We start from the raw sequence: 13353 nt of genomic DNA on the forward strand, positions 1-13353 counted from the left end.
ATATAAGTTCGAACAAGGTAATCGATTGGGCAGTCGAATTCGATGCAATCCAGCAATATTATCTCCACAATGCTTGACGTTATATGACTAATTAATTTGTTAGAAGAGCCCACTGATTGAGGTTAGACTTTAAATACTTCACTTCGAGACCAACTGCCTTTAATTATTAACATCGCGCATTTCATGCTTACTTGCGTGCCATCTACAGAACCTGTATATATCTACACATTATGAATGACCTCCAGCGCCATCTAAAATGGCAGACTAAAACTACCTGAAGCTAGTTACAGATTGGAACCATAAGCCCCATTAGACTTTCACCCGGGTGGTTATGATCACCCCTGAAATTAAATAAAGAAAATTACATCTTGTTGAGTGCTCATCTGTTTTCACTTAACACTGGGAACACTTTCCGTGATCGTATAAAACAAGGAAATTAACGCAGAATATGCCTCCCGAAAAGAGTTGAACTCATTACGAAGACCATTAAAAATACTAAATCGCTTAGAAATTTGTCACACAATTCCATGAGTTTCAGAACTATCGCCAATGTTACACACGCACTCAAACAAAGCCTTTCAGCTGCTATGGAGCACGACACAGTTACTAAAGTTGTTTTATATAAATTCACAGCCTGCTACTTTTAATGGATTTATTTTCTTCAAAATCGCAGCCTTCTACTTGTTTGGGAACATCTCATTGAATGAAGTAGCAGCTGAGGTCGAACAGGTGACAAAAACACGGTGATAATCGATAATGTGATTACTGATACATTTACCAATCGAATTTCAAACACTGCATCTCGTATTACCAGCTACTATTGAAAGTCAAACAAATCCGATTTGACCGCAGAAAGCGAAACGAAGCGCGGATATTCAAAATCCGCACAATAACGTTGTTCAGCCGTACAACCGCAAAACACACTTAAAATCCGTACATTTTACGGAAAAACCGACATACTTGGCAGGGATGACATAGGCATAATTCAAAGATCTGTAAATAGCAAGATTATGAAACTAATCATGATTTTAAATATATTTCTTATGCATGTCTATGAGAGCAACATGATGGCCAACTAAACTGTAGATGGAATTTACATCTGGCGGTACCCTAACCAGCTATTCCTACAGACCCGAGGCTTGAGACCACAGCGCGGACGTTATGCAGCGGTAACCCGGAGATGACCGTCCTGTAGGAGAACGGGAGACCAGCTGTCCCAGTACAGAAACGCAGGCGGAAGAAGTTAAGTTTCACAAGGTTTTTCTTTTCAAAATTTAGTTTTATATATATATATAGTATTTATTTAGTAGCAAGTTGTTGATGGTGTTAGTATAAGAGACTGATCAATATATCTTCGAGAGATGATTTCAATATATAGTTTCAGCGCGAGCGTACTAAGAGTGACGTTTAACTGATGGATTTCGGTAGTCTTCCAAAACTTGTAAACACTCTCATGCGTAGGAAAGATAATACTTGCCAATGAAGTGCTTTGATATGAATCCAGGACTTCCTAAAGCGAGTGCTATGCCTAAATTACATAAAAAGGACGTACCTATGAAACCTGTAAATAATTTTCGGAAAAGTCCCACATACAAAATCTCCCAATTTATTCATAAGTTCTTGACCCAAAACTACGTTTTTATGCCAAAACCTCAGTAAAAAACTCCAAGGAGTTTTGCAATGCTGTTAAAGATTTCAAATTAATTTCTTCTCACGTAACAAGTTCCTTCGATATTAAGGATATGTACACGAACATTCCTATAAAAGACACTATTAAGATTATAAAAACGAATTTATTGGATTACAAACGTATCAGTAAACCCGAAATAGAAAACTTTTTAACTATCCTGGATTTCGTATTGAACCATAATTTCTTTTCATTTAATAATAAAATATATCAGCAGGACGGATTACCAATGGGAGCACCGGCTTCTGGAATTTTAGCTAACATATACCTCGATTATTTGAAACACACTCAGATAGTAGGCCACATTGAAGGACTGGATCTATGGCTACGATATGTTGATGATAACTATGCCATAATAAATTGAGAACTCAATAACAGTCTAAATATCCTAAATATTTTAAATGGTTTAGATCCTAACATTAAATTCACAGTCGAAGAAGAAGAAGATGGTATACTCAATTTTCTAGATATTCAAACAATTTGGAAAAATAACAATTTCCAGTTTAAAATTTACAGAAAACCTACTTTTACACTGACCACAATAAAAAGCGATTCATTACATCCCACTTCACAAAAGAAATCTGCTTACAATAGTTTTGTCAAAATACCGCTAACAGAAACTGACAGGAAGAAGGAACTATCTTTCATTCGTCAACAAGCCCTGCATAATGGTTTCAGTCTGAAATTCATCAACAAAATCATCTCTAAATGCAAATATCAACAACAAATTAAACTTAAGCAGCAATCAGAAAACACTAAGAGGTACGTCAAATTCACCTTTAATAACCCGAGGATTTATGAAATCACGAATTTGTTTAAGAAATACAACACCAAAGTAGCTTTTTCAACCAAAAACAATATGAAACATAGATTCTTTAATCACAATAGAGTCAATAAACTTCAAGATGACGAATTCCAAGAATCAGGCATTTATAAGTTGAAATGTACTCAGTGTAAAAAAACATGTGTGGGACAATCAGGAAGGAACTTCATAATTAGATATCAGGAACATGTCAATGCAGAGAAGTACAGAAGATTCTCTGCTATGGGAGCTCATATGAAAGAAGCGAACCACAAATTCACTAATATCAAACAGGACCTTCAAATCATAAGTAAGATCAATAAAGGGACGCTAATGAACAACCTAGAAAACATCTACATTCTTCTTGATAACTTAGAGAACGGGGAATGGAATCTTAATGAAATGAATGAGCAAAAAAACCTCTTATACGAGCACATCAGTAAATATATGGAATGGATTGACAGAAGACGAGTAAGACGAACAAGTGAAACAATCAAGCACGACGTCGCGGATGCACAGCCAAGTCTCCCTCCTCTCTCACGTGACGTACTAGATGACGAAGCAACTCCACTTCCCATTTCTCCGATGGATTGCACGAACAATCAAACCGTGTCACATCGCTACTACACTAGGTTGTGCACAAAGACAGATCCCCAAGGCAGCACAGATTAAACATCTTTCTAAGATATGATACATAATGTGAGGCAAGCTGCCATAACCAGATGACCGCCATTTTTAACTAAGAAGATACCAAAGAACTTTTACCAATCAAACAATCAACACAGCAAATATTTTTTCCATAACCTAAAGATTAACGATTGTGCTTATTGTCCAGTATTTTTCATCTAAGTTTCCTTTTACAGCTGATGATGACCACCAAGTGGTCGAAACATATTCTGTGAGTGATAATGTTTATTTAATTTTGCCCAACGCAAAAAACAAAGTATCGATTAGGTGTTTCTTTAATTATTCTTGTTGACAATAACACTATACATTTTAAGCTGATTTCAGAAACACACTATACAGATGGTATCACTCAAAGTAGACACTGTTATATAAACCAGCCACATGTGCTACGGTATACTATATTGGCAACAAACAATTGCAGGTGTACATTGGAAATCAGTTATTGAGACATAATAAATTCCCTAAATACCTAGGAGTTACCTTAGATACAGTATAACACTCTCCTTTAGACAACACCTTCGTAACGTCCAATCCAAAGTAAGAACTCCCAACAATGTAATCCAAAAATTATGTGGTACAACTTGGGGTACAACAGCAACTTTACTCCGATGCACCGCTTTGGGACTTGTGTTCTCGGCTGCTCAGTATTGCGCTTCTGTCTGGCTGAATAGCCCTCACACCAACCTCATAGATACGCAGCTCAACACCACGATGCGTCTCGTCACTGGCACAATAAGGTCTACACCCACATATTGTCTACCTATTCTCAGCCATATCTCCCCACCAGATCTTCGACGTAAAAACGCTCTCCTCAGGGAATTTAAGAAATTAATAAATAATCCCCAATTACCAATAAATGTCGACATAACCGATGTTCATCTGAATCGTCCAAGGTCCTGAAATCCACCAGTAAGAACTGCAATAGAACTGAAGAATACCAACTTCAATATTACTAAGGAATGGCAGGGAAGACAAGATACTAGACCTGAGTCAACTTTGCCACACTTAGGACTGTCACTGCCACCTGGATTTGAGCTTCCTCGGAAAACCTGGTCTACTTTTTAACAGGATACGATCGGGCCATGGTAACTGCGCAGATTTCCACTACAAGTGAAAAAGAATTCCTACGCCTAACTGTGACTGTGGTGCCTCCAAACAGACCATCCTGCACATTATCAGCGAATGTCCAAAAAGAAAGTACAGTGGCGATATCAGTAACTTTGCTCATGCGCTTCCAGAGACAGTTAGCTATATAAATAACCTGGATATAAATATGTAGTTTGTTCTTCAAAATCATTGTGTGCTGTATCTGTAAAACCATACACTAAATAAATAAATTTATAAAATAAAAAATTGGCAATGTGGAACTTGGACCGACCGCCTCTTGAAGCATTAAGACAGCAGGGGTGGAAAAAGGGAGCGTGCATGTCAAGCTGGGATTGACTTAAATGGGAGGCGTGTACTGGTTGCCATAGTAACTGCCACCTGCTACTACCACGTTGAGAGCTGTCAGAACACGCATGTTGTTTTAATAGCACTATAGAGGTATCATACATGTCTAATTAACAAATGTATGAATCAATAGTTTACAACGAACATTCCAAACAGGAATATTTAACACAAACAATAGGCTAAATTTTCAATATTATCTACATAACTGCAAAGGACTAGAGCACAGCCTATCTCAAACACAAAAAAATTGGCTACCTCATGGCAATGAAGTATAAAAACAAACTGACAGGAGACATACCACATAAATCAGACCTACTTTGCATATATATACACACAGGTTTATTATTTTAGAAACTAAAACCAACCTCTTGTATTACAGGCTGCCATGAATGACAAGGTAATAAGGCTCACATGTGATGGATACGTTACAAAAGAATAAACACATAAAATATTTCATTTTTTAAGTTCTTATCAGTAACGACATTATGCGCTGAATATGTAGTGCCTTAGGAGAATAATGGAAACTCAGAGAGCTATCATAACTCTTTCGTGTATGCCCTCCAGGGGTAGCTGGAAATGCTTCCATGTGTCGGCGAAGTGTCGAGGTATGGTGCCGCGTGCTCCAACCATTAGTCCTACTACTTCATTTCTTCAAGACTGTATTTGGACTTGTAATAGGGGATTGTGGGTTCGTAAATCTCTTTTTTCTCTATGTTTACCTCTTCTGGTGGGCATTTGTGGTGTTCAAACCGAACAGTTGGGTCTATGATGAAGTGTCTTGGTCTATAATACTTTACATTTGAATATCTTACTCATTAAATTACAGTGAATGATGGTTCTATGCAACGGAGAATGCTTCAATTTGCGAGGAGTGTCAGGAGTTACTAGAGTTGCTTCTATTCCATGTCTACAGGTTACAACTTCCCATTTTTCATACCATCTTGTGAATACTACTACTACTATTTTTTAACAATGACCTCCTTCTAAGTAGCGTCTGCTATTCTGATTTTGGAATGCCATTTAGCATGATTATGTCTTCCCCACAACGGCAAACTAGCGAAAGAGACGAACTAGGGAACCTGTAGTTCTAAAGTTTTGGTCTAGATTTTATTAATTATTTATATAATGTCTACCCTCTGACAAAGTCTCACATCTGCAGCTCGTTCTGTATGACTAAGACAAAAAACCAATCATTAAGTATAAAAATTGATTTGTGATGAGTAATCACAACTTCATTCAGTTCTCCTAATTTTTTGACAATTTGCCTGTTTGTTAGTTTGCCAGAAGGGGAAATTATGTATCCTTGAGACAAAGGTCACCGATATTCGTATCTGCAATGAATATGTCATTCCAGTACTGTTTCAGTCGACTGCAAGGATGTCTGCCATCTACTTCCAGGTTTCATATAGTGCCCTTGGACAAATAACTGTTTTAACTAAGTTAAAATTACAACAGAGCACAGTGTGTACAGTGGTAATAATAATAATAATAATAATAATAATAATAATAATAATAATAATAATAATAATAATAATAATAATTGTACTGGGCGGTACACCTCCACACCGCTAGTTCAAATATTGCGCCAACTGAAACTCCTCTACAGGAGAAAGCCTGAACTTAAAAAAACTGTATTAACGCAACAGTTCCTCCGAAGATGGCTCTGTGTGAATTTTGATGTGTTTTTGTTTGTAATTGATCAAGAAGTGTGGATGTTCTCTACCAGATGTCTCTACTAAAAACTATGGTTACGCACTCTGGTGCGAAGGAATGAAATTTCTTGAAGAAATTTTGTATTCAAAAGATGTTGTCTTTACTAAATTTTGTTCTTTTATTTTTTGGGTTGGCAATATTAATCCTTCCTTCCGCCAGTTTTGAACTTAGCCAATCCCAAATGTCTTTAATTAATTTTCAGCCAATCATGTATGTCTTCTTCGATATGGATATGTAGCTCTAAGCTATCCAATAAAATTGGGGGGTGTGTCTTCTCATTCCTGAAAGGTCTCGAATTTTCCACGAGGGTATAAAAACTGCTGATTTTCTTGTCTCAGGGCCACTAGTATAACATCTAACTCAGTGTGTGGATACGTAGCAGGGGGCGGGAAGCGCCTCTTTCTTCAAGCAGCAGTTCTTCTACAAGGTAATGAATGGCCTTTTAACATCTTTATTTCTTGCTAGCTCAGCAGTCTAACTCTCGGGGAGGGTTTGAATCCTTTAATATGTAACCCATCTTTTTAAAATGTAAATTCCTTTTCTGTCTATGTAAAATCTACAAATCTCTTTCACTGTAAAGCGGGGATAGAGAGTGCTTTACCCTCTCGAACTCCCCTTCATTCTGAAATTGAGGTGACCACGTTTTTATAACCGTTTCTTCTCTTCCTTAATGTATCAAAGTTTTCTCATACGGGTCACCTCCCTAGCTTGGGACTAGCCCCTGTGTATCGGCCTAGAGCCACTTAGGTTTTAAAAGAGTATTTGGAGTGCAAGTTCACGCCTCCAGTCCTCTGCACTTTGGGCCAGTAACTTAACCTGTTGTTTTATTTTCATTGCGAAGGCCCTGTAGGTTGGGTATTAAATATCCCTGTTTCTTTGTGTGCCTTGAGAGCAGATAGAAGTGAAATTCGTTGTGGCCTTTGATAGGCTTGAACTTCGAGAGCGGGTCTGCTCTTTCCTAAATTTGATTTCTGTGTGCCTCTAGGAGGCTTAGCATTGTAATTTGGAGCAAGTGCTCCTTGGCATGATGGGGTTTTCTGCCCCTTTGTTCAATTTTGTACCTTGGTAAAGTTGGGCTAATAGCTCAAGGATTGTGATTGTGGGGCTCGAAGCCCACACCTTGTAATAATCCCCTAACACTTGTAATTTCTTTGAATCTGATTTTGGCTTGTTGTTGGCTTGTTAAGTTTTCAAATTCTATGTTACCATTGTTAAGAAAATATAACCTTTGTTGAAATTTTAATTCATCTTTTGAACTTGTAGTTAGACCCATTCCAGACCGCACCTTCTTTCACCTCTGCTGTTCCACAGAGACCTCGGAACAATAATAATAATAATAAGAAGAAGGAGAAGAAGAAGACTTTTTTGTCTTCTCCTGCTTCTCCAAAACACACTTTCTAAATTACGTCCTACATTCACTTACAGTGCACAAACCTTTTACTGATACCAGATTTTACAGGGTTGAGGAGTAAGGAGGGAGCTCCCCAGTTCCGGTTATACTGCCAACTGAATGGAAATTAAATCTGAATTGAATCGATAATATGATCAATCAATATCAATTTTCTAAACCTTTATTATCTTAAGCCAACAACTGTGTCACACACACATTATACAACATTTCTCAATGCGAATCTTGTTCCTAGCAAGAATTCTATAGTTCGGCTTTGCTGTGTAAACAACAACAGGGCTAGTACGTAAAGTGTAAACCAGATGTCTCACAGTGATGCATAAGCGATTCATAGTTTGTGTTTCAAAGGTTGCCAATAGGAATATCAAAGATAACCGAGGTCTACCGATTCAGCACTAGGGAGCTCAGGTATCACTAAAAGGATCTGTACTGTAAGTAGTATCGGCATTTTTCTACCACACAAGATTCCATATTTATTTTTTCTTTTAATATTCTTTTCAGCTTCTTCCTTTATCAAACACTAGCTATATTACCCAGTGCTGCCCGGGCATTTTATTGTTTCCTTTAGGTATTTTTATTTCTTGTTATTTATGTGTGAAGAGAATTTCTGTAGGTTTCGTTGTTGTGACGTTGACAGATTAAGAACTATTTTGTAGTTTAGAAGTTATTGTTGTGTTTAATTTCAAGTCTTATAGATTTTTTTCTCTCGTTTATCAAACTAATCTCGGTATCTTTAAACATTTTCTTCATCACCACTTTTTGCCATGCCTACACGGCTGAACTGGTACTTAAACGGCATCCAGAGTGCCCCAATACAACTCAGCGACCACGGAAACTATGGATTTGACGCTAATATTGGTCGTTTTCAATTATTCTGGTATGTCATTGCCACCCTTAGCTTTGCTAGAAGGTGTTTTACTCCTCCAGTATCTTTTCGAGATAGTAATTCGTATTTCTAAGAAGTTTGGTTGAGAACTATTCTGGAAGATATAGCACACACGTACATCTACAATTTAAGTAATTTTCTCTTTCACACCTTTTACTTTTAGGATTTGTATTACTTATTTCAAGTGTTTAAATCTTTTACAGTTTTCTTAATTGTGATGTTGATTGATTGCTTATGAACTCTTCTGTAATTTTTTTTTTTTTTTGCTAGGGGCTTTACGTCGCACCGACACAGATAGGTTTTACGGCGACAATGGGATAGGAAAGGCCTAGGAGTTGGAAGGAAGCGGCCGTGGCCCCAGCATTTGCCTGGTGTGAAAATGGGAAACCACGGAAAACCACCTTCAGGGCCGCCGATAGTGTTGTAAATTTTTAAATTGAAATATTCTTGTGTGTATACTTTTACATTTTAGCTTGAAATTATTTTCCTGTTGTGTATTAAAGGATTTCCTTGTGGCAGCCCAGATTGTCTGGGAAGCAGCTGACCCTTTCAAACAATAATAAAAATAAGTTATAACGTAATGTATTTACGTGTCACATTATAGATATGATGTACATGATTCCAACCGTCACAGGGACTGTCACCAATCAGCCGAGCGACACCAAAAACAGTGTAATGAACATTAATCTACGTAAATTTGGACATTTTCTTTAGCACCCCTTCTGAATCACCATGCCGATGGGTGCTGAACTTGGACTAAAACGTCATCAGGAGTGTCACTCTTCATCTCAGTGACCCTGAAAACTATGGATTTGACACTAATATTGGCTGTTTTGGATTATTTTCCGTCACCCCCTCCCCCAAGGATGGCTTATCCCTACAGCATCTTTTCGAGATTGTAACTCATATCCGTACCGAGTTTGGTTGAGAGCTGTGATGCGATATGACCTTCAACTTAAAGGCATCCGGAGTGTCAGTATTCATCTAAGCGATCCGGAAAATCTATGGATTTGACAGTAATATTCGTCGTCTTCGATTATTTTTTAGTATCATCCCCTCCGGGTGTCTTACACCACGTAATTTTTTCCAGAGAGTATAGTAAGTCATGTGTACACCAGTTTTAGCTGAGAGCTATGCTGGAATATAACACATACATCCATAATCTCAGTCATTTTGGACATTCTTTTTTTTCACTGCTTCTCAACCTCGTTTCCGACTGGGCCTGAAGTATGAGTTAATCGGCATCCAAAGAGTCACGGAGTTAGGGGAGTCCTGCCCCCAACAGTGATTTTTTGCTTGTTTTTTGAAAGCTATGCTGGAAGATACATTCATCCATAATCTCGGTTATTTTGGATATTTTCTTTTTCATCCCTTCTCACCCCCATGCCGATGTGGGTGAACTTGGTCTTAAACGACATCTGGAATGTGAGTATTCATCTCAGCGATGCCGAAAACGATTGATTCTACTTTTATATTGGTTGTTTCCTATTACTTTTATACTTCATTCCCTTTCCTCACCCGCACACACATAAATCCGTAAACTGGGCCAATTTGGACTTTTTTCAGCCCTTCTCACCCCCATGCCGACGAGAACTGAACTTGGACTTAAACGGAGTGTCACTGTTCATCTCAGCGACCCCAAAACCTATGGTTTTGACTCTACTTTCAATTATTTTTATATACGTCACCCCTTCCCGACCCCAATCCGTAGGGTGGCTTACCGCTACAGTGCTTTTTTCGAGACAGTCACATGTGTAGAAGAATCTCTCCTTGGCCTAGCCTACATTTATGCACGTGCCTACTTTGAACACCAGGCCTGTATCCTACTGCAGAATACTTCAACTGACGTTGCCATGGTTACTGCTGGTCATTTCTTCATCCAATTCCTAGAGCGGGGTAGCGTGATGCCAATATCTCCAAAACGGCTGGTTTTAGGCCCTTAAAACATTGTTTTCAGGGCCCATGGGGCCTCACCGAGTTTTGTTCTGTGTGTCATGAGGCTTAAAATGAGCTCTGTCTTGTCCTTATATCACAAATTGAATATTTTGCCTTTGTTAGCTTATGTTAATTTGCCAAAGGGCCTAAATTTAGGGAATGGAGAGGAATGTTAAAATTTCTTGTACACGGGGTTACCTGCAGGGTCCTAAAAGGTAAGTATACAAAATTTGGTTCAGATTGGTGGAACGGTATGGATTTGTATAAGGAACATACAGGCAGACATTCTGCTCTATATATATAGATTATGCATTCACTCTACTTTCCCAAACTTCAAACGCCCGAACATAAAAAGTGGTATAGGTCACTACTTTCAACAGTTAATTTTAATATGAAGTGCCAGTATGCCTCTGTGTCCTCTGTTCAAGCAAGGAGTCCTCAAAGCACAAGGATTTTAAAATTAACTTATCACATTTTTGAAAGATGATCTATCCCATATACATTTTTAAAAAAATTAAAAAGTAATTTTCTCTCACTTAATTAAACATACAACAAAAGTAAGTGTACATCAACTTCCTCCATGCAGGAAAAGTAGTCCCATGGATAACAGTGACAGAGGAACAACAACAACAACCACCATCTTGTTTTTTTCTTTCTTTCTTTCTTTCTTTCTTTCTTTCTTTCTTTCTTTCTTTCTTTCTATGATAAAACAAGAATCCAAAAGTAAATCAGCCTTTAAAAGCATGAGAACCAATAGAATGTTTACAGAAGAGAATTACTTACCGCGTTGACAGCATCTAATTCGCACTCGTCCCCATTACAGCCGGGTCCTTCCCATGGTTCCAATTCTCGTTCGCTCACCTGTCCATTGAATTTACTAATAGCTGTGTCCGTTTGAAACGTATCTGCAACAAACATACATCACATAGTTCAGAATAATGTTTGGATATACTTTAAGAGCTGAAATAAGCACAAATAACAAAGAACTCGCAACTGTCACCACTACCACTGGATTTCACCTTAACATACGAGGTGCGGCAATTAAATAAGGAGACTGATGTGAAAAATGTGATTTATTGCAAACAAAGTTACAATACACTTTTATCCCCTCCAACATACTCCCCCCTCCCCTATCTATAAACCATTGCATACGTGCCTTCCACTGTTCGAAGCAATGCTGTAGGTTATCCTTTGTCACCCTGCGCAACAACTCTGCCGTTTTTACTTTTACGTGTTCCACAGACTGAAAATGTGTTCCCTTCAATACACTTTTCACTTTTGGGAAGAGGTAAAAGTCACATGGAGCAAGATCAGGCAAATACGGAGGATATTCTAGCACAGGAATGCACTTCTCAGCTAAAAACTGCTTCACATACAGGGCGTTGTGGGCTGGTGCGTTGTCTTGGTGAAGAATCCATGAGCCGTTCTTCCATGCATCTGGTCTTTTCTTCCTTACCCTTTCCCTTAGCTTGATTAGGACTTCTTTATAGTATTGACGTCGGTCTTTTTGCACAATTTCATTGACTTTCTGGACCTTTCCTTTACTTCTGACAGTCACAGGTCGTCTGGGACATTCATCATCTTCAACCTCTTCCCGACCTTCAGAAAACTGTTTGTGGCACTCAAACACTCGTGCACGTGACATAGCATTGTCACCAAACACCTCCTTTAACATTTGAAAACATTCCGTGGGTGATTTCTTTAATTTCACTAGGAATTTCAGGTTAATGCGCTGCTCTAATTTTATGTCCACCACGATCGCGGCACAACTACACAACAGCGTCCGCTACAACCAAGTCTCAAAAGCAAACTAAAGCAGGTAGAATGACGAAACAAAGTGTGCTTGCTCAGGAAGGATCAAGGTCAACTAGATTCCAATGACAACCTCCCACCATGCGACCATGGAGTAGGAAGGGGGCAGTCTCGTAATTTAATTGCCGCACCTCGTATTCATGTAACACATTGACTGACATTTACGTTCTAACTGTTGCCAGCACCAAGCACATCGATAGGTGTTCAAGAATTCTGGTACAAATAGCTGGTTATATTTTCCACTTATAGCATCCAAATGCTGGGAAACTTGGCATATAGATCAATGAAACTTTGATTTATTGATTTCCATACTTCATTTTGATAGTTTGAAGTAATTACATTGTTTTCAATATTTTCTCAAATCGAACAAGGTTGAACTTTTAGATTTTTTTTAACATCTGTGAACTTGGTGCCCTCTGTATATTAATGACAATATACAAGGCTGAGGAAATTTCAGATGATGCCAAGAGATGCTGTGACAGTGGAGAAAATGAGGAAAATTTAGGCCTCTGTTTTGAGAGAGAGAGAGAGAGAGAAAATAGCCATAAAGGATAGCTGACCTTGTAGAAGGGTTTCTGTAAGAAAAAAAGCCTCACAATTAGTTTTCCAAACAATATTTAAATAAAATTTTGAATTTAAAAGGTATGTTACTTATTCATTAATTTAATATTTTCTGATTTCCCTAAAGAGGCAGCTATTCCCAAGTGGAAACTTTTATAACATTTGATATTTGTCATACTATGCAAATAGTGATGATAATTTTGAAAAGAGTCCCTGAGAATATTAGCGTCAATCTCTTCTGGTTCCAAAACACTAATGCCAAAACTCCGAAAGAAGTTCACGCACCAGGCGAGCTGACCGTGTGGTTAGGGGCGCACAGCTGTGAGCTTGCATCCGGGAGATAGTGGGTTCAAGCCCCACTGTCGGCAGCCTCGAAGATGGTTTTCTGTGATTTCCCATTTTCACAACAG

General features: G+C 38.2%; 1 protein-coding gene across 3 annotated transcripts in view; it reads right to left on the reverse strand.

The window, feature by feature from the left end:
- The window catches only part of LOC136886330 (ataxin-2-like protein), a 214277-nt gene that overhangs the window by 131082 nt on the left and 69842 nt on the right, over positions 1–13353 (reverse strand). For all 3 annotated transcript variants that reach the window (XM_067159062.2, XM_067159063.2, XM_067159064.2), the window contains one exon: positions 11354–11475. In XM_067159062.2, coding sequence (XP_067015163.2) covers positions 11354–11475 — 122 coding nt within the window. The remainder of the gene's footprint in view (positions 1–11353; positions 11476–13353) is intronic.

Source organism: Anabrus simplex, chromosome X (assembly GCF_040414725.1).
Source record: "Anabrus simplex isolate iqAnaSimp1 chromosome X, ASM4041472v1, whole genome shotgun sequence".
NCBI lineage: Eukaryota > Metazoa > Arthropoda > Insecta > Orthoptera > Tettigoniidae > Anabrus > Anabrus simplex.